This window comes from Exophiala xenobiotica (assembly GCF_000835505.1).
Source record: "Exophiala xenobiotica strain CBS 118157 unplaced genomic scaffold supercont1.2, whole genome shotgun sequence".
Classification (NCBI taxonomy): domain Eukaryota; kingdom Fungi; phylum Ascomycota; class Eurotiomycetes; order Chaetothyriales; family Herpotrichiellaceae; genus Exophiala; species Exophiala xenobiotica.
The window spans coordinates 793,510-813,761 of record NW_013562493.1 but is presented as its reverse complement, the minus strand read 5'-3'; the positions used below and the strand labels follow the sequence as shown (position 1 = coordinate 813,761).

Genomic DNA, 20,252 nt, shown 5'->3' with positions numbered 1-20,252 from the left:
AGGCCAATCCAGCAACTCCAGCAAATCTGCCTCCACCTATGACGACGGTTCCTTTTTGTTTTCTTCCAGCGCTCTGGGTGGATATGTTCTCCGTACCGTGCGGTTCTTACTCTGCTCCATGGACCAGACTCTTTCATGCTCGTGCCCCTTCGTATGCTCTCATCTTGATCTTATAATTGCGCTCGCTTCGGACTATGGTTAGTATGTACTCGACAAGTAAAGCCTGTCGGTTCAGGACATGAAGTTCGCAAAGTACGTGAAGACTCTTGTCACTCGCTACCCGAGCATGGCACTGATGAACTCAGGGAACTCGAGGACGAAGCCGTCCCAGAATGGAGGGTCAAATACCTTAATTACAAGGCAAGCATAACATGCTCACTCTTCCCAACCGTCTACTGACTGCAACAGCAAGGGAAAAAGAAAATCAAAGCCATCTCCAAAGCCCTCCGCAATCTCAATCGAACGCCGACCACCCCTGCTCGTCCTGTGCTCGTTCCAGAAAACTCCTCTGACAGGATCCCTTTCACCCATTATGACTTTAATCCGCCACGGCCTACCACGTCCAAATCTTCACAGTCGCTACCCGAGATCGAAGAGGTTGCACCGGAGGATGAAAGAGTCCAAGCGCAGAGACCACCTCTTGAGCACAATGAGAGTAGAACTTGGTTTGCTCAGTCACCGCCAATTCTCATCCCGGGCGCAAGCAGTCAAGACGGTCCGACACCGGAAAGAACACCATTACACGATGTACAGGCATATCCAAGCAGACGGCAGATGAACTATGGGAGCTTTGTTGGTACGCCCCCTTCAGAGGAGACTCCTGGACAGTTTACGGCGCTGGAACTTCCTGATCCTGCAATAAGTCCTGTCGCTCTAGCCCGGCAACGACCGGAACCAGAAGCGCTACGAAGCCAATCAACTACAAGATTACCAGAGCCTGCTCAGGTGCCTCAAGGTCCGGATCCTTACCATGTCGGTGAAACAACTCAGCAACCCAAACGAAGTCTAAGAGGCAGCCTCGCCAGGACCATGTTTCGGAGACATCATACAGAGAAGAGCATGAAAAGCCAATCCCTATCCCTTCCACCAGTTCACACATTTCCGCGATCACGGTTAAGACGATTATTCTCGGCGCAGCTTCTCGATCAACCTACGGTCAACGATGTGCAGTTGGAAGCTTATAGAGAACTTGACGCGAGACAAGCCGAGTTCTTCTTCTTCTTGGACAGTGAATTAGACAAGATAGAAAGCTTCTACAGAATGAAAGAAGAGGAGGCTTCTGCTCGCCTGCAAGTGTTGCGAAAGCAATTGCACGAAATGAGAGATCGGAGACTAGCCGAAATCTTGAAGCAACAGAAGAAAGAATCGACTGCTCATCAGCAGAACATTGCCGATCAGTCGTCTGCGAATGGCCACAATCCGAAAGAAAATGGCCAGTCGAACGGAGGAGGACCGAATTTCCTGAAGAAGCCCATCGAAGATGCTTTAGGACGTCGCCATACCATTGGCAAGACAAGTCAGGCCATGCAACAGCTAAGTTCGCCTCCAGGTCCTAAAGCTCAGAAACGCATCGAGGATGCGAAGCAAGACTATGTGAGGCGTAAACCGCAGGACGACGTACCCTACAGGTTTGCAAAGAGACGGCTCAAGCTGGCTTTGCAAGAATTTTACCGCGGACTTGAACTGTTGAAGTCTTATGCTATCTTGAACAGGACTGGATTTCGCAAGATCAACAAGAAGTACGACAAGGCAGTCCAAGCCCGGCCACCGCTTCGATATATGGCAGAGAAAGTAAACAGTGCTTACTTTGTGCAAAGCGATGTCATCGATAACCACATAATGGCTGTTGAGGACTTGTATTCTCGATACTTCGAACGTGGCAACCATAAAATCGCAGTTCGGAAATTACGGTCCAAACTAAGTGCAGGAGACCAGTCTGGCACCACATTCCGCAATGGCCTCTATGTCGCAGCCGGCGTCTGTTTCGGTGTCACCGGCCTCGTCAACGCCTCTCATCGACTTTACGGTCCAGATCCTGTCGTCCGTACAGAGACGTCCTATCTTTTGCAAATCTATGCTGGATACTTTCTTGCTCTTTTATTGTTCTTGTTATTCTGCTTGGACTGCCGGATCTGGACACGATCACATATCAACTACGTCTTCGTATTCGAGTACGACACCCGACACGTCCTTGATTGGCGGCAATTGGCAGAATTACCGTGCTTCTTTCTCTTCCTCAACGGTGTGTTTCTCTACCTCAACTTTCAAGTTAGCTCCAGCGAGTCATTCTTCCTTTACTGGCCGGTCGTATTGGTCTCGATCACTTTACTCATAATGGCTCTGCCGTTCAAAGTCCTGTACTATGAGGCACGACGCTGGTGGGGATACTCGAACTTCCGCCTCCTCCTGGCGGGTTTGTACCCGGTCGAATTCCGAGACTTCTATCTCGGCGACATGTATTGCTCCGAGACCTACGCCATGGGCCAGATCGAAGCCTTCTTCTGCCTGTACGCCAACGACTGGAACAATCCTCCACAATGCAATTCCAGCCATTCCCGGCTATTGGGCTTCTTCACCGCCTTGCCTGCCGTCTGGCGCGCGCTACAGTGTCTGCGCCGATACTACGATTCACGAAACTGGTTCCCCCACCTCGCCAACTTCGCCAAATACTGCTGCAACATCCTATATTATATGACGCTGTCGATGTACCGGATTGAGTTGAGCAATCGTATGCGAGCAGTGTTTATCACCTTCGCCGCGATCAACGGCGTCTATTGCGCTTTCTGGGACGTGTATCTCGATTTCAGTCTTGGTAATTTCTGGTCGAAGCACCCCTTCCTTCGCGACCAGCTGGCCTACAAGAAGGTGTGGGTATACTACTTGGCCATTGTGGCGGATGTGGTGCTCCGGCAGCAGTGGATTTTCTATGCGATCTTCATATCGGACGTACAGCACTCTGCGATTATGTCGTTTTTCGTGAGTCTGGCGGAAGTCCTGCGCAGGGGCTTGTGGAGTCTGTTCCGCGTCGAAAACGAGCATTGTAATAATGTCGGCAAGTTCCGCGCCTCAAGAGATATCCCGCTACCCTATGAGATCGCCGAGTCACCTGAGGTGACGAGCAAGGCTGCCTCACCCGAGGAGCAGAGACGGACGCCTGCTACACCTGCTGCAGCGGAAGGTTGGACCGAGGGATATCTGGCGACTGGAGCGGATCTGGAGCGCCAGGCCACGCGCGACTCGTCGCTGAGGCAGCGCAAACCGAGAACGCCCGGTGGAGGAACGCCGCTCACGCCGGGGATGCAGGCTTTACGACGGGTCGGCACGGTGATTGCGTCGGCGCATGCGCAAGATTTTGAGAAGAGGCGGAGGCCCGAGGTCGAAGGGCAGGCCGAGGATGGCTCGTCATTTCCGGACCAGGCTCAAGATACTGATGATGAGGATGATGAGGACGAAGATGATGGAGGGGAGGATGAAGTTGCGGAGTTGAGAAGACAGCAGGCTGAGGATGAGGATCAGGGTCATACGGACTTGCGGCAGGCGCATCGGTTGACTGATAAGGCCAGGGGCAAAGGGCGGTAGGCGTGTCTATCAGCGTAACAAGACATAGAAGACAGGGAAAAGTGCCTGCTCCAGTTTCGAGAGGACGATTGGTGGTCTGATCGCCGCTTCGGGTTTGAAAAGTGAGCGAGAAATATATACCTAGAGTCTTTGTGGGATTGATGATTGATGAATGAATGAGCGTATATATGCCTGAACTGCGTTTACAGTTACAGTTTAGGTACCTACCTGTATGTAAGGGACATAATGGGCTTGACCTGTGGCCACCATAATGGGAATTTACTTTGGAAAATTGCGGATTGAAGATGTTTGATGGCCACCATGACTATACATATTCTTCACCAAGTTCAAGGTATGTTGTGTCTTTCCCGATTGCAACGCACGAGGCTTGGGGCTCAGGGAACTGACAAGTAAGTACGTCGACGCCTTTCTTTCTCCTGGCCCAAACCACAATCGCTATACACATAGTATGTTTCGAGCGCGAACATGAGAGCGCTCTTATTTTTTGTCTTGTCCATAGTCTAGGTTAGGCGAAACACCCCGTCTGTCCGAGGTACTTTGTTTGCACTTCTTCGCTGCTCCCTAGGCGCAACAGGCCGCTTCTGTACACCACGCCGACTGATCGTCATCATGCCCAATATTCATCCAATCCGCCCAGCGTCTAACCACCATATGAGACCTGCGGATCTGGCTCACCGGGCGCGAGGTAGTTCGTGTGCGGGTCACCAGTTTGCTTGACAGCGGAGCATCGGGCCATGGTGGGTGAACTGGTAATGTCGTTGTTAGCATACCACGGTCCATAAAAAGAAGAAGGGCGCATTCTGCAAAGGAAATTGACACCCGCTGGCTGGAAAGACATACCTTCGTGAAATAACGTCTGTCTGATAAAAGTCCTTGATCGGATTTTTCAGCGGTTCGCCCGTGGCTTTTGCCCCCTTATGAGCGTCCACCAACTGGACTTTACTCAAACTTGACAAAGCGCTCTGTTCAAGATGGTCATACCGTCTGAGTGTTGGACTGACTTCTTCCATGCGGTCTCGCAGGACTTCCAGATCGTCATAGGGCAGCGGAACACCGAGGAACTCCGAAGCCGCCCGAATGATCTTCCAATCTGTTCTGGCGGCACCCGGGAGTGTAACAGCAGCGCGGGTAAGTTGCACACGACCTTCCGTGTTGACATACGTGCCCGACTTCTCGGTATACGCGGCGGCAGGCAGAACGACATCAGCCAATTGCGCACCAGTCTCGCCGTGGTGGCCTTGGTAGACCACGAAAGCATCTTTGGGGATATCAGCTTCCGAGATTTCGTCCGCACCAAGCAGCCAGACCATCTTTGGCTTGGTCTCTGCGACCTTTTGCGATGGCGTGGTGAACCCAACTTCATATGCACCAGCTCGTGAAGCCGCACGCTGGAGGACGTTATAACCTTGCCATTCAGGAGTGTTGAAGTTCGCCTGGTTCTTGTCCACAAAAGCGCCGACAGTCTCGAAGATCGAGGCCGCATCAGGGTGTTCTGCGACGGCGCTACCTACGATGATCATAGGCTTCTTCGCAGACGACAGCTTTTTGCCGAATTCGCCAGACAGAGCTTTCTTCACGGCAGCAGCGTCGGTACCCAGGTTGTCATACTTGAACGTGCTCTTGAAGTCCTCGCCAATATAGGCGATGTCGAGTGGCGACCGCATCCATTGCTTTCGAATCCTGGCATTGAGAACAGCAGCTTCCCATCTAGGATTGCTACCAATGATGAGCATGCAGTCTGCGTCTTCGACACCGAATATCTTGGAGTTGAAGAGGTAATTGGCCCGGACATCAATGCCGTGAGTGATGGGCTCGCCACCACGAGGTTGATCAAGGGCGAGATTCTCGGAATTCAGTCTGTTGGCAAGATCTTTCATGGCGACCAGTGATTCAACTTCCGTGAGGTGACCGGCAATAGCTTTGAACTCGTTCTCGGCTGGCTTGAGTTTATGGTACGCATTGCCAATCTCCGTGAGAGCTTGTTCCCACGTAGCTGGCAGGAACTTGTCGTCCCTTCGAATCAAAGGCGTTGTTAGTCTCTGCGTTTTGAGACCATCAAGAGCGAATCTCTGCTTGTCATCGATCCATTCCTCGTTGATGTCGTCGTTTAATCTGGGTATAATTCTCTTGACTTCCAACCCCCTGGCATCGACTCTGATATTCGAGCCCATTGCGTTCAGTACGTCGATCGACTCGAACTTGATGAGTTCCCAGGGTCTGTAGCTGAATGCACCAGGCTTCGGCAGAAGCGCCCCGACTGGGCACAGGTCTGCCACATTGCCGGACAATTCAGTGTCCAGGTTTCTCTCGAGGTATGTGCCGATTTCCATTCCATTGCCTCTTCCTGTAGATCCCAGTTCTGGTGCTCCAGCAATCTCATTGGCAAATCGAATGCAGCGCGTGCAGTGAATACATCTGTTCATTGAAGTCTTGATCAAAGGTCCAATATTCTTATCTTCAACCGCACGCTTGCCTGTGACTTCGTGGAACCGACCCCGGTCGGCGCCATATCTCATCGACTGATCTTGTAAATCGCATTGGCCACCTTGGTCGCATATGGGACAATCAAGAGGATGGTTGGCGAGCAGGAATTCCATTATACCTTCTCTTGCTTTATGTGTCATGGGCGAGTTGGTCTTGACGACCATACCGGGTTGGACAGGCCAAGCGCAGGATGCCACGGGCTTGGGTACTCGTTCGACTTCGACAAGGCACATACGACAGTTACCGGCGATGAGGAGTTTTCTGGCGGCAGATTGTCAACACAGACCGGCAACCCAAACGCTGAATCAGGACATACTCATGGTAACAAAATCTGGGGATTGTAACGCCAGCCTTCTCGCAAGCTTGGATCAAAGCCGAGCCAGCTTCTATTGACACTTTCTTCCCATCGATTGTAAGTTCGACTTCGGCGGGCCGTCGTGCTGAGGAGGCGAAGGATCGTGTCGCCGAGGAGGTCAGCGGCTTCCTGGAGCGCGCGGTGGCGCGAAGAAGCCGAGACCGCATATTGACGTGTCGAGCTGGTCTCAGCTGCAGAATGTGGATGGTGTTGAAGAGAGCGTAGCGTCGACAAAGAGCTCTTGAATTCACAGAGCGCAGCTTTCCTGACGTCCTTGAATTGAGACTCGCAAACTAATGCTCACCCTCTGATTGGCTGAATGCGGACTTGGCATTATCGAATCGGCTTGGGGAGGTCCGAGATCCTGACACACCTAGCGAGCTAGGTAGTGTACCTAGTACTTCATGTTCGCTTCAGATACAAGATATGTGCTGAATTGATGCAACCTTGGAATCGGTGTGATTGAAGTACAGTTGTATACCTCCGTGGAGCTTCGCTATTATGATGATCGAAGAGAACGAACGCCCACGGTGACCCCGCCCGGGTCACCCATCTCAATGAACACCCTACCATGAACACCTACCGACCGGTAGCTCTACGCTCCTTTAACCAGAAAACAATTCTTTGATCGATCAAATCAGCCGTGTCACCGCCAAAGTATCCGTCTGGCCATCGTCCTCCCCTGGCCCAGCACCTGCCAGAATCTTGCCCAGCACCACATCGCCGTCCTCAACGGTACCCATGCCAACCAGCCCCTGTTCAGATCATAACCGAGTTCTTGAGCCACCACATCGACCATAGTGACCATAAAATCTACAGCTCCATTCTCCCTGAACATGGCCTGCTTGTTCTGCATCGTTCGCTTCTGATACTTTGTCGCACGGGGGAACATCTCCTGCTCATACTTCCTCACCGCCTCATCCACATCGCCATTCCCTCCACCCTTCAATGCACTCTCAATAGCCTCTGCCACCTCCAGCGCATCCTTCATAGCCTTGTTCACTCCCTCGCCGGCGAAAGGCGTCATCAAGCTTGCGGCGTCTCCAACCAGAGAAAAGCCCTTTCTATGCCCCCAGAACTGGCCGATAGGCAATTCATAAAGAGGCCACGGTCGGAATCTTGCTCCAACCTCAATCCATTTCCTCATTTCGGGAGCCCAGTCCTGGAAATCCTCGAGAATTTTGCTCTTCAGCACTCCTTCATCCCCGCCATACGCAGCCATCGTATCAGCAGGATAGCTTTCTTCCTTCATGACCCACACCGCAGCCTTCACACTCCCATCGCCCATCCTCTGCGCCGTCATGCTCTTGCGGTCCGAGTACGCAAAGTAACTGCCGCGCCCGACCATTTTCGAAACGTCTGGAAACCTCTCGTTCACCTCATCGATATGGCACTCGAACCCACACACGCCGGAAAATCGCGGCCTCAGGCCCGTCAGCACAGTCCGAACCTTCGACCACGCACCATCGCAGCCGACAACTAAATCAAATGGTCCTGCCGTCGAGCCATCTCTGAACGTCAATAGCCCCGTCCTGTCGTCGATAGATTGCAGTGTCTTGTCCCACCTCAAGAGTTCCGGCTTGACACTGTGCAGGAGCAAATCCTTGAGCACCTCACGGTCGATCTCGGGTCGTGCATAGTCGACCCCTACTTCCGGCATTTCATCCTGGTGGAATAACACTGTAGCGTTTTTGTCGGCAACGGAGAGTTCCTCGCCTTCATACCGTAGATACTTGAGCGCTTGCTCCCATAGCCCAGCTTTCTTGAGCGCAGCGAGGCCGGTGCCATTGTGTAAATCTAGCGTGCCGCCCTGGTAGAATCGTGACTTTGGCGAGGCATCGCGTTCGAAGATCGTGATCGATACGTCGATGTTAGCAACTTGCAGGAGGCGAGCAAGGGTGAGGCCGCTGGGACCGGCACCGATGATGGCGATGCTAAAGGGCATTGGTCCTTTCTTTGAATATTTGATTGAACAATGATATCTGCCGAGATTCTGAAGGAGATATTGTGGGATTTGAGAGTGTTGCGCTGAGCTTTTATCACGGATTAAAGAGCACAAACATTGAAAGTACGAATCACTTTGGCCTTATAAACAATGCATCGATAAACTGTACTCCCCACAAAGATACTGACCTCATCGTTCTCGAGAGATGTACTCTCGCGGCTTGACAAGAGGCCGTCAATCTCTGGTGTCGAGCTTCGACGTCGGCGCCAGGTTCGAAAAGATCCAGAAGCTGTTTTTCGGGTCCGGATGGGAGGCCTTAACGCACCGACCGTCCGATAGTCCGCAGCTCACCAAGTAAGGGGCACGACAGCGTCAGCGAGCACCAATCACAAGCACACAGCCCCCTTCTATGCCCATTAACTCTGACGCATGGCTTGATGCTTCAGTACATACAACACAGTATGTTCGTGAAAGGATGACAGATGCTCCAAGAATGAATTACGTATGGCAATTACTTTCATTACATCTCATTACATGATGGGGATTCTTAGCTAAGCCATCAACCAACCCATCCCCAGCAAAGCCGCCACGCCCAGCTCTCCGGTCATGCCATCCCGCTTCTGATTGACAGTGGCAGCACTGGAACTGGAGGCGGACGAGGAGCTTTGTGTCGGACTAGGAGCAGATGAGCTCACAGCGGTCTGACATTGAGAACTGTCGCATTTGGCAGCAAGCTCTGGGCCGGGCACAAAAGTGCCGATCGCTCGTGTGCTGTTCTTCAACGGATTACCCTCGGTATCAATGCTCTCCACGATACTCCAGGGGTGATACTTCGGTGCCGTAAACCTCGTCTCGAATCCCGTCTTCTTGACAGTGTCGATGATGCTCCATGGGCCATCGCGAGAGGGGCCAGAATAAATCCGCCATCGAGCTACTTTCGTCGCTCCATTCCAACTCATCCAGTACGACGTTGGTGCGCTGTCATTGTGTGCGTACGTATACAGGGCAGGAGCGTCTGTTGGATTGGATGTAAAATTGTGCTTGAAAGCGCGATAGTTCATCGACCCGGTTGTCGCGAAGTGGCCTTGCTGGACCATCCTTCCGTCCGGTGTGTACTCTGATATGTAAGCGTTGGAACCCCAGCCCAAGAACGCATTTGAAGTCCGCCATTCCTGGCCCAACAACTGTACATTGCCTTGAGAAGCAGAGATGAACTTGAAAGGTGCTACAAACTGCTGGAGAAGAGATACGGAGTTCTTTGTGTGGTCCAACTTCAGTATCATACCTGACGAATAGGCAGATGTTTGATTGTAGCCGTTTGAGGCATTGTCGAATAACGAGATGATGGTGGTAGTCTGGTTCTCTTCGCGAAACCTGGCATCATGCTGAAAGCTGAAATTCAGACCAGGTGGAAAGGTAAAGTCAGACATGCTACCGCCTAACCGCCATATGATGTGGCCATCTTGTCCAGACACTTTGTAAAGGGTACAGGTATGGCGTGCAGAGACGAGGTAATCTCCGTCCGTGTTGCGATCGACGCTGTTGATGTGGAAATAATCCCATGCACTTGTCGGCGTCAAGCCATTACCAGATACCTCGGTTGAAGCGGGCTTAACGAAGGTCTCGCTGATTGAGACATGGTCGATGGCGGACCACTCGAAAATTAGTCTGTTGGTTCCAAACTCAAGATGCTGAAAGTAGCAATTCATCAGCCATCCCTGGCCGGACACGTTGTAGGTGGACAAGTCGTAATGTTCAGGATTGTACAGGGTAAAAATGGAAGACTTGCCATCGTCCAGTACGTTGAATTCGTGCTCGTCGAAATTAGCCAAGCCGCTTTGTGAGCGGATGGATGTCTGCGTGGTCAAAGTGTCGTCCAAGACCACAGCGTAGCCTCGACCGTACCCAACATTCTGCGCCGCTGTGATAAAGCATAAATTATTGGTGCCATTGATTGAGCAGACGTGGAAATTGTGTGATGGACCTCCGCCTGTTTCGCCAAAGCCGCTCCAGACCAGGTTCTTGTACTGTTAGCTTTTCCTTCCTTCTTCACGGGTCTCTACTGACCCCTCTGTTATCATAAATGTGGACCGCCTCTTGAAACGTTTGATATGGTCCCATGAAAATGTAGCCTGGAGTTACAGCATTCTCGTCGTACAAAGAAATATTCAGAAAAGGCGCGTAGATATCAGGTCTCTACTTCAGTGTTAGCAGCTGCTCTCCAGACATTCCTGTAGAAGGGACGTCTTACGGATTTGAATTGGGAAAGAGGGCCCGTCCCATTGGTGTTTGTAGGTGCCAGGCCTTGTGTTTGCGCGCACGGCAAAAGGCACGATGCCACGAGCGCGGCTGCAATAGCCCGGGGCGAAGATCGCATGGCCACACTTACAAACTCGCAGTCGTCGGTCACGCAACGAGTGCCTTCAAAAGAAAAGTTCTCTTTGGGAAGACCCAAGGGGAACTCCTAAACGACCTCTTAATAGAAAAGGTGCCATGCTCTGTGAGGTGACACTGCGAAAACAGCTGACGAAAACGCTTTTCAAGGCGGCGGACGGGGCTTCCCCGCGGGCCAGAAGGCGGCTGAAAACGATCTTCGTTCAATTTTTAGGATTTCTGGTAGCGATGCGAGATCAAGCACTTGTCAAACGGCCCCGAAGGCAGATCGACCAATGCTTGTTGGGCTGATGACATGGCGGGATGTAGCGAGCAAATGGTGTTGAAGAATCACATGTTCTGCCCCTGTAAATGACGCCTTGGGTCCATCCGGGGTGCATCCTTCAAATCTTAGGCGATCCGGCGAGCCGGACAATTGGAATTAGGTCTCGCTGGTCACCCATGGTCACCCACGGCCATTAGCAACCTCGTTTGCGCAAAGTTCGCTTTTCTCTCAGTCGACCAGATCAGTTCAAACGGCGTGCGAAGGAGAACCAGGTGAAATGCCATGCAACGCAATGTTTGGTTTTCGCGTCGAGCTTCAGGCATTTCTGTGCTTGATTCAGCCTTCCAAGCTCGCCACGCTTTCCGCCCATTTCTGCTTCCACTTGCTGGCTCATTGTCAAATCCTACCATCCCAGCAAAAAGGCAACTTTGGGCAGCAATGACCAGAACCCGCGATGAATAGTAAAAGACTACCTAGGTAAGTTTCACTTCAGCGAACTTCGTTGGATGACCCAACGTCGGCGAGGCTGCGGTGGAGCGCTTCGTATTTCGTCTTCGTTGCAAGGCTATACCCACTAGGACTGAAGTCTTTGGATTGAGCACAATATGTTTTGGCGGTAATTGGCAAGGCGCCAGGTCGTGGAGTCGACAAGTTGCAAAGGCAGATCACCAGACAACTGCGAAGTCCAAACTGGCTTTGTAGGAAGGATAGCGGGATCGACCGGCTTTACTTGGGCAGCCTACAAAGCCAGTTTGAACTTGACGAAGAGAGCCTGGGTTTTGCAGATGTAAGCACGTCCTACAGGCAATGTTCCAAGAGCCGCTCATTCCGGCACCAACTCGCTGATCACAAGAAAAGCAAGATCAGACCTTATAGTACTTCTCATACAACGGATCTTTGTCCCCTTCTGCAATCTCACGCCAGTCATACTCCAACTCCTTTGCTAAGTTTCTCGACACATCTTGGCCACCGTAGTGGTGAGCAATAAATGCCAAAGTCACATCCATCTACGAGCAGTCAGAAATCATCGGGTAAAAGCTCAGAGATTGTGTATGAGAGCAGATTTAAATGACACGGACAGACTTACACCAGCGCTAATTCCTGCAGAAGTCCAAATCTCAATGGGCGTACTGTCCTGCGCCTCGGAGGGAATGCTGCGGACCCATCGAGCTGCGGGCTGCCACGAGACGCTTGGGTTGCGCTTTGCAACCTCTGCAAAGCGCGACATGTTTGTTGTTGCGCGGCGGCTGTCGAGCAGTCCCGTTTGAGCTAGCGCATCGGATCCAGTACAAACGGTTACGATGGCAGTGCGAATATGAGGTGCCACCTTTGGTATGAAGTCGAGCAGACTCTGAATATTCGAGCTTTTGCTTCCGTCTTGGTGCATGCGTTGCAGTCGAGTGCCTATTCCACCAGGGATAAGCAGTACGTCGACGGTTGGGTTGTTCACACCCGACTCAATCGCTGTCAGAAACTCTGCGTACGTGGTGTCCGGCTGGAGATACTCATTGAAGGCAGAATTGACTTTTCCGCCGCTCTGTGGAAAAGCGCTTTGTAGGTCGAAGGACCAGTTGGCGGATTTCGGCACAATAGGTTTCGATGGGACTGGATCAAGCGACTCCGCGATGAACTTCAGAGAGAGCTCAGTGTTCTCCGATATGATTGAATGGAGATTCAGTATGTCCAGCGGCCCAGCCAGGTCAAGGAGCTGAAAGCCTGGGAAGATTGGCAGAAGGTAATGGATTGGAGGAGAAGCCATGACTGATTGCAGCTGCATGCATGCCCTGGCCTGGTTGAGATCAGTGGTGAATGCCTTGGTGAAACAGCTTGTGCACGTTTCAAACAAGAGCGGCCATGAGAGGATATTGTCGAGTTCATATAGTTGTGCTGCTGTGCATGAAGTGCATCGATAGGGCGTGACGTGGAGCATGACTGGAAGTGATGAACTTGCCTGTTTCGGTCGGCTTACCTATTCCTAAGGCGGGGAGAAAGGACGAGACGGCCTAGCGACCTGAGGATGAGCTTGACGTGGGTGCTGTCCGACGGCCATCCTCGGTCACGGAAACTAGAACAGTACGACGGCGGTCAGTGATGATTGAGCGCAGTCCCTTGGAGTTGTCACTGGTTCCAATTATTCAGGACTTTAAGCCTCATTTAGTACGGATACAAAGTTCTTCGAGAAGCAACTTTCCACCAGAGCTACCCAAGAGCAGAGACACAGGCAGTTGGCTTTGGACAGCACGTGAAAGGCCAAGGCACGCAATCCGCCAATCAACAGCCAGTGGATATTCGTCTGACTCACCCAAGCATGCCAAGACCATCAGTACCAAACTATCACGTGAATGGATTTTGCCTGCGCTCCTCAATTCCATTCCTTACTCTTCCACCTGACTCTACCACCTCTACAAACCGGTGATTTTCTCATGTGCCTCTAGTCCATCTGACTGTCTCGCCTGGCCAGTTCGCACCTACCAAACGTTGCGCCACTCTAGCCATCAGATAATCACACGCTTGATTGTGCTTGTGTTTGCCTTCCAGGTTCTTTTCGCCTCCCCCGTGGTCACGATCAGCGAATGACGCACGCTGGATTCCGTCTCAATGCGAGGATTCTGCTCTTCTGCCGCCTCCAGGTTGTCTGCCTATCCCATTGCGTCCTCACAATGCAATACAATTATTTCTTGCCATTGACCATTCTATTGTTCTTTTTTGCCTCTGTACAGATTCATTCTCAATGGAGCCTACTGACGTTGCGACACAATATCCCATTCTCCCATCTATTCACCCCATTAAACACAAGCATATACACTTCTCCCGCTATCTACAGGAACTTCGGTCTAACCTCCCCTCTTGCCATACACTTCATACTGGGGACTCGGCGCGCTATCGCTGTTGTTCGAGATCCACTGACGCTCTAGGTCGAGGAACTCTTTTTCCGATCAGACTCATACTCTACTAGGCTGTGTTGAACCACGGTTGAAATCTGAGTCCGGCGTTGTCTGCGTCAGCAACGCGCGCGTGCCCGACCGGTCTGAGGACCTGCACCCAAGAACCAGTGTTGCGCTCTTCGAATCAAACTTTGACGGTGACTCCTTGAGCACCTATTTTGCAGGCTCATATTTAAGATTCCTCGCTCCTCGTTCGCAGAGCATCTTCTCACCAAATAATCGGACCCTGAGGACCCGCACCCTGAGGACCTGCACGCAGAACCTGTGTTGAGACAGGCTGTGCGAATCAAACTTTGGCGTTGAGGACCTTCCGTGCAGGCTCATATTCAAGATCCGCCCCTCCTCGTTCGCAGAACTTATATACTAAACGATCGTGCTTCATTGCACAATTCTGCTTCCTCCAAGACCACCTCCTACATCGAAACGAACCATCATACTCGAAGCTTCCAGCAAGAGAAATCACCAAACTCGAAGCCTCTAGCAAGAGTAAGGCAGGTCATACACCATGAGTGCCTGGAGTCGCCATATGACACCTGAGCAGTTCTATTCTTTTACTGGAGTGGCCTTGGAAGTGTGGAGGGCCTATTCAGAACACGAGCAAGAGGCAGCTGTCGGAATGTTAGATCTCGCACATCAGAAATGGAATAACCTGACCAACAAATACAAACTGGCCAACAGGCACAAATTTTCCCACAAGCACAAACTGGCCAACAAGCACAAAACGGCCAATGCTGCCAGCGAGGCGGGCGTCATAGCCAAAACATCTGTCACCCCACCCATCAAGGACGAAAGGGGTAGCGATGGTGCAATTCAGATGAACGTGAACCCCGAAACAGCTCTCGCTACGTCCAACACTCACAAAAAGAGTGATGTTACGACCCAGAAGGACATCAAACGCCAAATCTCTGGACCCCAGATCTCTGGAACCCAAACCAAAAAGCGCAAGAGGGACGACGATGCGAAGGACGTGGCATCCAAAACGTCTGGATCCCAAACTAAAAAGCGCAAGGTGGACGACGATGTGAAGGAAGTCGCATCCAAGGGCAAGAGACTACCCCACGCAGTGAAAGAGCGGGATAATAAGCAGTCGAGTGTGTCCACTTCTCTTGGCCACCACTTCAGAAGGGCTGTGAGAGCCCGAGAGGAGGGTATGAAAAACAGCGACTATGCGGTGGTCAGGGATGCAATCTTGCCTGACAACAGCCATGCAGCCAATCTCCGCAGACCTGAAATCGATGTGCCCACCAGTGTCACGCCTTGGGAATCCGAGGAAAAGGTGGGTGATCTGACCGGCCTACATCCCGAGGAGATCTGGGTCTGCCAACAATTGGCCATCACTGGCGACGTCTACCGTTGCCAAAAGGCTCAAATCTTTCTCGGCCTGGCTCTCTTCACTGAATACAACCACCAATTACATCAAAAACAGATCGAGAAGCCAAGCTTTTTGAGGATGGGAAAAGCACAATTTCAGCTCTTCGGTTCCATAGATGCCAACAAGCTTAGTGCTCTGTTTGACGCCTTTACGGCTTGGGGTTGGGTGGGTGAAGCGAAACAAACCTGGAAATCCACTGAAACGTTGTGCGAAAGATTTCCAGAAGCCCATCGTCGCAAGCTGGTGCAGGAAGTGTTTGACTGGGAGAGACGAACCTTACCTCGAGAATCTTGGGTGGCTGATTTCTGAGCAGGGAGCGTTGCCAGGGGAGGAAGAACGTGAGGGAACTCCGGCCTGTGTTGTAACGATGTGAGAGATCCAAGGGTGCCGGCACCGTTGGGTCTATGAAAGTCGTGTCTTTCCGCACGACTAGGCTCTCGGGACGAGAGATATGTAGCTTGGTTATCTTCAACCTCATGGGGCCACGGTGGCTTCCGGATAGACTCAAGCAATGATACAAGTAATTGAAAGTGGCCTCTGGGATCCCAAGTGATATTAACTGCCAAACACGTTTGATAAGTGATTACTCCGCTGGATGCAGCACACGAATGTGTTTCCACATCGACAATGCCTCTGCAAAGAAAAAAGTGGTATTGTTTGACAGAGGACACTCCTGTCTCATCATGTAGGCTTTTTCTTGGCCTCTTAAGTCGATGGTCTCCTGGGATCCTGACAGGGAGCACTCGTCATAATGTGTTAGAGACGCAAAACTCTCAACGTACAGCGCCGTGGCATTCTGAGGTCTGACAACTCCGGTGCTACTGGTAGTGAACGGTCTATGTCCCTTTCGATATGTTCTTCTTATGGGAGTCCGCTAGATGTCCATGCCTAAATATGACCGCAGTGGTTGGGCTTCTGATGATGGTTGGTGCAGTGGCGTGGCGTGTCGCACAGGGTGTTCTCTCCTCTCGCATCTCTCCAGCTTTTGAGGTTCGAGCGAAAGTCGAGGCAAAGAAGGGACCATCTGGGCTGCGCATCAAGGGCATGTAAAGGTGCAGGTTTTCCCAGCATTCAACATTGGGCTGGAACGCAGATTCCCAAGCACTGAAGTTGAGGTCCGTCAGGGGCAATGGACAGAAGTTGGAGATTTGCGGATGGGAGAGTGTGTTGGGATGGACCGGTATGATAGTTCACGAGCGAGCAGCTTCGACATTGGCAAAGATTGACGCTGCGTAGTCCGAGGCATGGCGTTGGAACAGGCTTGCGGGACGGCAGGGGTGTGGAGTAGTCATATCAAATAAATTCCGACAGTCGACGTCAAAGAAACACGAAAGTGTTCCGTGAGAAGGGAGCGTAAGATATTGCCATCCATGTAGCGTCCGGACGTTGTTGAGATCCATCTCTTCCATGGAACATAGTTGTATGCGGCCAAGAACAACAGAAACAAGAGGGAATGCATGCGAGGAAAGGCAAGAAAGCGTCAGGCGGAGACTGATTCCCAATGCGGGCTTGCGTGGCCTGGCCGAGGTCGCCAATACGGATTGTGATGCTCATTTCCGCAGGTAATGCGTCGGCTGCTGGAGGATGCACTCAACGGACATGCGTCAGAGGCATGAACAGGACTCCCGAAACCAAATAGTGAGGTGGAGGATGAAAGAAGACGAAGGGCTCCTGTTTTGTTGGATCTTTGGAGAGGTTCAACGTCAGTCCATTTTCAATCCGCTTTGAGCGACCCGCAGCGGTCGTGGCAATCACGACTTGCACCGCATGTATATGATGGATGTCATATTGAGGATTGGCACGCCATTTGCACATGCTCGCGGATTCCCAGGTATCTTTCAAAGGACTGGCGGTAAGTGTCATACTTCCACGGCAGCGACCGTGGTCTGACCGGCCAGCTGTTCTTTGCGCTCGTAATGGGGCCGTCTCTTCGTAGTTGAGGTCCGGCTTGGCAACTAAACGAAGCAAGCATTGGAGAACCTCGCAAGCCCTACAGGATGCTGTGGAAAAGGTTGTGTTTGTGTCATGCCACTGTCGTTACTCTCCCAGTGTACAACGCACGCCTCCCGGGGTGGAAATGCTGACCACAACGAGGCGGAAAGCCGCAGGCGAATGCAGCTCGGCTGGGCTGAGAAACATACAAGGCCTTGAAAATCCTTACCATGTTCATTAGACCGACGTGGCCGATATACGGCGTGACCAGCCCCAACGAAGGGCCTGTAGGAAGCCAGATAAGCCTAGATGAGAGATATCTTTTGCCACCCATTAGGGCATGAATGCATCTGGGCTTCAAAGGACACGCTGCCTGTTCGGGATGTGTTGGGAAGGAGCTCGTCTCCAGCACGGCAGGGAAACAAGTGATGTCGAGAAGTGTCTTTCTCTTCCGGTCTGAACGGGGCTGGGCACACACCGCCCCCAGCCCAAGATTGCACTGCAGGGGGAACTGGAGATGAATCCATCTGCATTGCCTCGAAGGCTTTTCGTCTGTTGCTTGCGAGAAGCTTTCCTCCGTACGCAGAGAGCGCCACACTAGATGCACGGCTCCTCTGCGCATGTAGTGAACGGAGGGCCTGAGAAGCAGGTTGATAAAGGCTTCGTCGAAAAGACCTGACTGATCTGAGATGGCCGCGGCGACAGACAAGGAGTACCCTTTGTGCCGAGACATGGACCCCTATCGCTTGTGACCCGTGTTTTCCACCACGATGTAGCCACCATAGAAGTACACGAGACTCAGCATCTTCCTCTGTGCTTGGAGCGACTGGAGCACTTTGACGGCTAGGCAGGGCCAATCAGGGAGATGCCGGAAGGCTCGACGACTTGGAATGTTAATGGCCTCGCGTTGGGAGCACAGAGCGAGGTTGCCCGGACAGAAGTCGAGGCGTGATCCCACCTTGTGGAACATTCATTGCCATCTGAGTGATCACTTGAGTTTTGCCCTCAGTCACTGGGGCATGAAGCATTGGCTCCACTTCCGGATCGTGGTCATCGATGGCCCTGAAAGCGCTCAAGGCGGTGTCCTTGCCCGACCTAACTCCTGAAGAAATCATGATCGGCCGCTGATCGGTGACTGTGACTGGGTACCACTAAAAACCACGCCGAAGTGCAGGATTTCAGTATCAGGCTGAGACATCAAAGAACCCCACACCAAAAGCCCTGAGATCCAGTTAATGGACCTCAGACGTCAGAACGAGAAGAGTGGCCTCTCATGCCCGACGAGCGTTTTGCGTATGGGGACCGGCATCGACCTGATTGGTGGCAAAATAATTATTGTTGGGCCGTATGCGTGTAGGGTAGGACAGCATCAGTAGCCGTACGACCTTACGGGTTAATGAATCCTCTCCTTACACTGACTGCCTCTGTCAAGTCTGGACCACGTGGCAAAACCCGAATACTGAGCCAAAGTATTTGGTACATGAGATACTCGAGTGACAGACCACCATTGCACTTGCTGGAATATCACGACTGCATCTGCGCCGACAGCAATGATTGATGAGATATGGAACTCGGAGAGGCTGTCCGCCCGTCGGCTAGTAGTTCAGTTTAGAGATCTGCAATTTTATGATATGGCGATCTCGGTGTCGGTTGGAAGGGATATCCCAGATCAAGATCACGGATAGCGTACCGCGACCGTAGATTGAAGATTTCATCTATGGCTCAGTCAGTGGTTGGTAGTTGAACAAACTTGACACGACAAGACACTGGCCAATGTGACCAGACACTGCAGAGACATCCATGGATGTGCAGAAGTCCCCCAATCTGGAAATTGGGTACTGTCCAAACAGCCAGGGATGTGAATCATCCGGTGGTTCGCAGCCACTTGGTTGTCCAGACTCCGCACCCCCGGCCACCCCAGAAGATCGTCAGCGCCCGTATCTCTGCGGACTGAAATGTTTCCATCCGATTTAGAGACAGAACAACGACTAGTGATCCACAAAGCTAGCCGTATGTGGGTATCGGTAAGGTGCAGAATGACATGTAAATGTGGTGTGGATGAACAAGTGTCTTGGAGGAGAGAAGCATCACGAAGAAAGAGCAGAAAGAGCTATGGGCAGGAGGGTGGGATGTCGAAGAATCGAATCACGTGGCTTCATGATCACGTGAACGTCAGTCTTCAACTGCTGCTCCTCCAAGAGATCGGCGACCGAATTTGACGACGCCTTTTGCCTCTGCATATGCAGCTTGTTGATTGTCTAAACAAATCGAAGCAAACATGTTCCAGACTAGTGAATCTATCTCGTCAAGCTGAGATCATGCTTCCTTTCCTTCTCTTGTGGATGCTTTTTCCTTGCTCTTCGGTTCTGGTGGTCAATAGGCTGCCTGAGAGTGACCAGGGCCGGAATGCTCTCCTTTGGCACAGTCGGTCTCGGACGTCTCACAAACTTGAGACCCCCTGGTCATCGTGAACAACGTGTCCAGTGGTGAATACGAGGGTGAGATTCTGATTGGCCCAATAATGCTCTCAAGACGCTGGTGAGGTGCTCTCAACCAAAGACCAGGACAGGCTAGATGTCTCTTCGAGATTGGAGCTGGCTTCCCCGGGGCTTGATCGCTGAGAAAGCAAACCCGTTGGTATGCACCTAAGGACGCTGATCCTCGCAGAAAGGAGCGGTCAGTGCTTCTTCAAGCATCATGATGCAGCCGCTGCCCGAACCTGCTTTCCACCAAATGGCACGCCCCGGCGCCAAACATACCTCGACATTCGCGTTACGAGATGCCGTTTCGTTTCTTGGTCTCTGAGCTCGAGCAAAACCGATGAGTGCAAGCACCGAGAATCCTAAAATTGGGCGGTGTTTCGCTTCAAGGGACTCCGCCGGCCCGATGGCGACGCAAGTGTGTCGCGCATATGACAGGCTACTCGTCAGAGGTCCAGAAGAAGCGAGACGGCTCGATCCGAGAGCTCTGCGACGATCAAG

At 52.0% G+C, this 20,252-nt stretch overlaps 7 protein-coding genes across 7 annotated transcripts; 2 read left to right on the top strand and 5 right to left on the bottom strand.

Moving 5' to 3' along the window:
• The first annotated feature begins 50 nt into the window (after nucleotides 1-50).
• Nucleotides 51-3,848, top strand: PV05_02494 (uncharacterized protein). The gene is made up of 3 exons (XM_013463068.1): nucleotides 51-252; nucleotides 306-360; nucleotides 409-3,848. Exons 1-3 carry the CDS (start codon nucleotides 239-241, stop codon nucleotides 3,577-3,579), a joined length of 3,240 nt encoding a protein of 1,079 aa, XP_013318522.1. The 5' UTR covers nucleotides 51-238; the 3' UTR covers nucleotides 3,580-3,848.
• Nucleotides 3,758-6,656, bottom strand: PV05_02493 (NADH-ubiquinone oxidoreductase 78 kDa subunit, mitochondrial). Its single transcript, XM_013463067.1, has 3 exons — nucleotides 6,380-6,656; nucleotides 4,420-6,324; nucleotides 3,758-4,325 (listed from the first exon to the last, which is right to left on the bottom strand). The coding sequence occupies exons 1-3, from the start codon at nucleotides 6,583-6,585 to the stop codon at nucleotides 4,220-4,222; spliced, it is 2,217 nt and encodes a 738-aa protein (XP_013318521.1). The 5' UTR covers nucleotides 6,586-6,656; the 3' UTR covers nucleotides 3,758-4,219.
• Nucleotides 6,657-6,860: 204 nt separating this feature from the next.
• PV05_02492 (uncharacterized protein) lies at nucleotides 6,861-8,620 on the bottom strand. The gene has a single exon (XM_013463066.1). The coding sequence runs from the start codon at nucleotides 8,361-8,363 to the stop codon at nucleotides 7,065-7,067; it is 1,299 nt and encodes a 432-aa protein (XP_013318520.1). The 5' UTR covers nucleotides 8,364-8,620; the 3' UTR covers nucleotides 6,861-7,064.
• A 267-nt stretch (nucleotides 8,621-8,887) lies between these two features.
• Nucleotides 8,888-10,919, bottom strand: PV05_02491 (uncharacterized protein). Its single transcript, XM_013463065.1, has 3 exons — nucleotides 10,615-10,919; nucleotides 10,431-10,559; nucleotides 8,888-10,384 (listed from the first exon to the last, which is right to left on the bottom strand). The coding sequence occupies exons 1-3, from the start codon at nucleotides 10,738-10,740 to the stop codon at nucleotides 8,915-8,917; spliced, it is 1,725 nt and encodes a 574-aa protein (XP_013318519.1). The 5' UTR covers nucleotides 10,741-10,919; the 3' UTR covers nucleotides 8,888-8,914.
• A 700-nt stretch (nucleotides 10,920-11,619) lies between these two features.
• Nucleotides 11,620-13,132, bottom strand: PV05_02490 (uncharacterized protein). Its single transcript, XM_013463064.1, has 2 exons — nucleotides 12,110-13,132; nucleotides 11,620-12,029 (listed from the first exon to the last, which is right to left on the bottom strand). Exons 1-2 carry the CDS (start codon nucleotides 12,950-12,952, stop codon nucleotides 11,886-11,888), a joined length of 987 nt encoding a protein of 328 aa, XP_013318518.1. The 5' UTR covers nucleotides 12,953-13,132; the 3' UTR covers nucleotides 11,620-11,885.
• Nucleotides 13,133-13,426: 294 nt separating this feature from the next.
• Nucleotides 13,427-15,873, top strand: PV05_02489 (uncharacterized protein). Its single transcript, XM_013463063.1, has one exon. It carries the CDS (start codon nucleotides 14,473-14,475, stop codon nucleotides 15,646-15,648), a length of 1,176 nt encoding a protein of 391 aa, XP_013318517.1. The 5' UTR covers nucleotides 13,427-14,472; the 3' UTR covers nucleotides 15,649-15,873.
• Nucleotides 15,874-16,776: 903 nt separating this feature from the next.
• PV05_02488 (uncharacterized protein) lies at nucleotides 16,777-19,342 on the bottom strand. Its single transcript, XM_013463062.1, has one exon. It carries the CDS (start codon nucleotides 18,002-18,004, stop codon nucleotides 17,363-17,365), a length of 642 nt encoding a protein of 213 aa, XP_013318516.1. The 5' UTR covers nucleotides 18,005-19,342; the 3' UTR covers nucleotides 16,777-17,362.
• Between the last annotated feature and the right edge of the window lie 910 nt (nucleotides 19,343-20,252).

Bases quoted from the DNA above. Each gene is read 5' to 3' on its own strand.
- PV05_02488 (XM_013463062.1), bottom strand. From the start codon at position 18,004: ATGTCTCGGCACAAAGGGTACTCCTTGTCTGTCGCCGCGGCCATCTCA.
- PV05_02492 (XM_013463066.1), bottom strand. From the start codon at position 8,363: ATGCCCTTTAGCATCGCCATCATCGGTGCCGGTCCCAGCGGCCTCACC.
- PV05_02491 (XM_013463065.1), bottom strand. From the start codon at position 10,740: ATGCGATCTTCGCCCCGGGCTATTGCAGCCGCGCTCGTGGCATCGTGC. The intron at 10,560-10,614 runs GTAAGACGTCCC...ACACTGAAGTAG, and splicing joins CTCTTTCCCAATTCAAATCC to AGACCTGATATCTACGCGCC. The intron at 10,385-10,430 runs GTCAGTAGAGAC...TAACAGTACAAG, and splicing joins ACATTTATGATAACAGAGGG to AACCTGGTCTGGAGCGGCTT.
- PV05_02493 (XM_013463067.1), bottom strand. From the start codon at position 6,585: ATGCGGTCTCGGCTTCTTCGCGCCACCGCGCGCTCCAGGAAGCCGCTG. The intron at 6,325-6,379 runs GTATGTCCTGAT...ATCTGCCGCCAG, and splicing joins CCCAGATTTTGTTACCATGA to AAAACTCCTCATCGCCGGTA. The intron at 4,326-4,419 runs GTATGTCTTTCC...CGACATTACCAG, and splicing joins ACAGACGTTATTTCACGAAG to TTCACCCACCATGGCCCGAT.
- PV05_02490 (XM_013463064.1), bottom strand. From the start codon at position 12,952: ATGCTCCACGTCACGCCCTATCGATGCACTTCATGCACAGCAGCACAA. The intron at 12,030-12,109 runs GTAAGTCTGTCC...GACTGCTCGTAG, and splicing joins CTGCAGGAATTAGCGCTGGT to ATGGATGTGACTTTGGCATT.
- PV05_02489 (XM_013463063.1), top strand. From the start codon at position 14,473: ATGAGTGCCTGGAGTCGCCATATGACACCTGAGCAGTTCTATTCTTTT.
- PV05_02494 (XM_013463068.1), top strand. The intron at 361-408 runs GCAAGCATAACA...TGACTGCAACAG, and splicing joins TCAAATACCTTAATTACAAG to CAAGGGAAAAAGAAAATCAA.